Source organism: Talpa europaea (assembly GCF_964194135.1).
Source record: "Talpa europaea genome assembly, chromosome: 9".
NCBI classification, from domain to species: Eukaryota; Metazoa; Chordata; class Mammalia; order Eulipotyphla; family Talpidae; genus Talpa; species Talpa europaea.
The window spans coordinates 72,618,548-72,620,631 of NC_140076.1; the positions used below are offsets into that span (position 1 = coordinate 72,618,548).

Here is a 2,084-nt window from a genome sequence, read left to right on the forward strand (position 1 = left end):
GCTGTGAATTCACGTCACTCATAAGTACAACACACTCCCTCTAGCACCTAATATAAAACCTTGTGTGTGTGTTGTGGGGGGAGTGAGATGGGGAGCAGAAACCAGACTCCCCATGTTCCGGGAGAGAACACCATACCGGTCTAGAACAATCTAATACCTGACACAAAAGAGACACCTAAGGATTTAGGAAAGCTGACCAGGAGGTTAGACACAGTTGATTTGGAGGCAAGTGCTGCTGAACAGAATGACGTCCAGGTCGGCCAAGCCTTCATTTTTCGAGGAAGCAGGGTTGTTGCTTTTTTTAGAGGGCGCAAGAAATACGGATTTTTTAATGTGAAACTTGTAAATTCTTCAACGTCGGCAACTAAAATAAAATCTTAAACGTGGGTCGAACAAATTCAATCAGTGTACAGGATTAGCTCTGGAGAGTGCTTGTTTGTCAGACAGGCCGTTCATTCTATGCCTCGGAAAAAAAGCTTGTAACCGAGAAGCTACTCGCCGAAGGCCCCACAGCCAGCAGGGGAGGCAGAGCTCAAAGCTTCTTTCGGGGGAACAGGCTCCTGGTCGCAAAATACACTCAACCTGAACTTAGACCGAAACCCCGCCCCGCCCGCCTCAGGGCACCCTCCAGACCTGAGCGCCCAGGTTTCGCGGGCTCCCGGACTTCGCCCCTACTCGCTCGGGCCGAGAAGGCCACAGCCTGGCAGCCCTGACCAGGGTGCTGCGGGCTGCTGCCTGAGGCGCTCTCCGCGCTCCCCGCGGGCCGAACACAAGCCTCCCGCCGTCGCCCGACCGCACGCGGCGCGCCCCTCCCTCGAGCTTCCGCGCCGCAGGCCCGCCGCCGCCGCTCCGTACGAACGGACCCCAACGGGCGGCTAGGAGTGAGGTGCGCAGGCGCCGCAGGGTTTTATTACGTCACCGCGACTCCAGAGCGCGCGACTCGATCATGAGCACGCCGCCCGCGCCTTGGCGCCTGCGCATCTTGCCCTGCCAGGTGCGCGCTGCGGGGGGCGGGCTGGCTTCGGTGTCGAGCTCCTTCTCCAGCAGGTGCATGCGCGCCGTGGTCTCGGTCAGCATGTCCATGAGCAGTTCCTGCTGCAGCTTCAGGTAGTTGTTCTCCTCCAGTAGCACCTGGCCCTTGGCCTGCTGCAGCTGTGTCTTCCAGCCCGCTACGGTGGGCGAGCGCCCCGGCTGCCCTTCCGCCCGCCACTGGCCGCGGCGGAACACGAAGGCCTCATCGCTGAGACGCGTGCGCGGTGCGCCGTAGTTGAGGCCCAGCTCGGCCTGGCGCGTCCGGTGGTCCAGCAGGTAGAAGGTGGACATGGAGGAGATGCGGCGCAGCGGCGGGCGCCGTGGAGAAAAGCGCCGCGAGAAGTGGTCGGCCCAGAACTGCCGCAGCTGCTCCCATAGGCGGCAGGCTTGGCCCGAGGCCAGGCACCCGTAGACGTCCAGTGCGAGGGCAGATGGGCCTAGTCGGGCGCTCGGGCCGATTGCGAGCACGCAGGAGATGGGGACTGTGCCCTTGCTTCGGGAGCCCGGGTGTCCTGAATGATGAGGGCGACCCTCGGAAACTGCTGAGGAACAGAGTCTAGTGTACTTGCTGGGTATAGGCTGCCCCCTTAAATTGCGAGACTTGGTGGACAAGGCTGAGCCTTGTGACTGACCGTCAGCGCTAACCCTCTGCTGATCACCAAGGAATCTATCCCTGCAAACTCAGACTAGCGGCAGTCTCCCCGGACCTATCTTCCTTAATGATCATCCAGAGTCAGGCCCCGCTCTGAGCACTAGGCGACCTCTGGAAAGGGTTGTGGGCTGCCGGGAGAGGAGGGAAAGATAGCAGAGACAAGTAGATGCTTAGAAGATGCGCAGGACTTTGGCAGGTGAATTGGTGGATAATGGACCGCCTATAGGCAGAGTAAAGAGCCAGGCAAAGCCTGCATGGTCCATATGTGAGTGAAGGGCTTTGGGATAGGGTTGGTGTTGTATACTCAGCTGGGATTAGTGGAAGAGGAAGCTGGGAAAGGGGATCAGGGCACTCTGTAAGGGTGCTGAACAGGCAGGCTTAGAAGTTTTGACTCAGTGGG

General features: G+C 59.5%; 1 protein-coding gene across 1 annotated transcript; it reads right to left on the reverse strand.

Annotated features, from left to right (window-relative positions):
* Positions 1 to 915: 915 nt before the first annotated feature.
* Positions 916 to 1,455, reverse strand: CBY3 (chibby family member 3; the record flags this gene model as incomplete). Its single annotated transcript, XM_084243194.1, has 1 exon — positions 916 to 1,455. Exon 1 carries the CDS (start codon positions 1,321 to 1,323, stop codon positions 916 to 918), a length of 408 nt encoding a protein of 135 aa, XP_084099320.1. The 5' UTR covers positions 1,324 to 1,455.
* Positions 1,456 to 2,084: the final 629 nt, after the last annotated feature.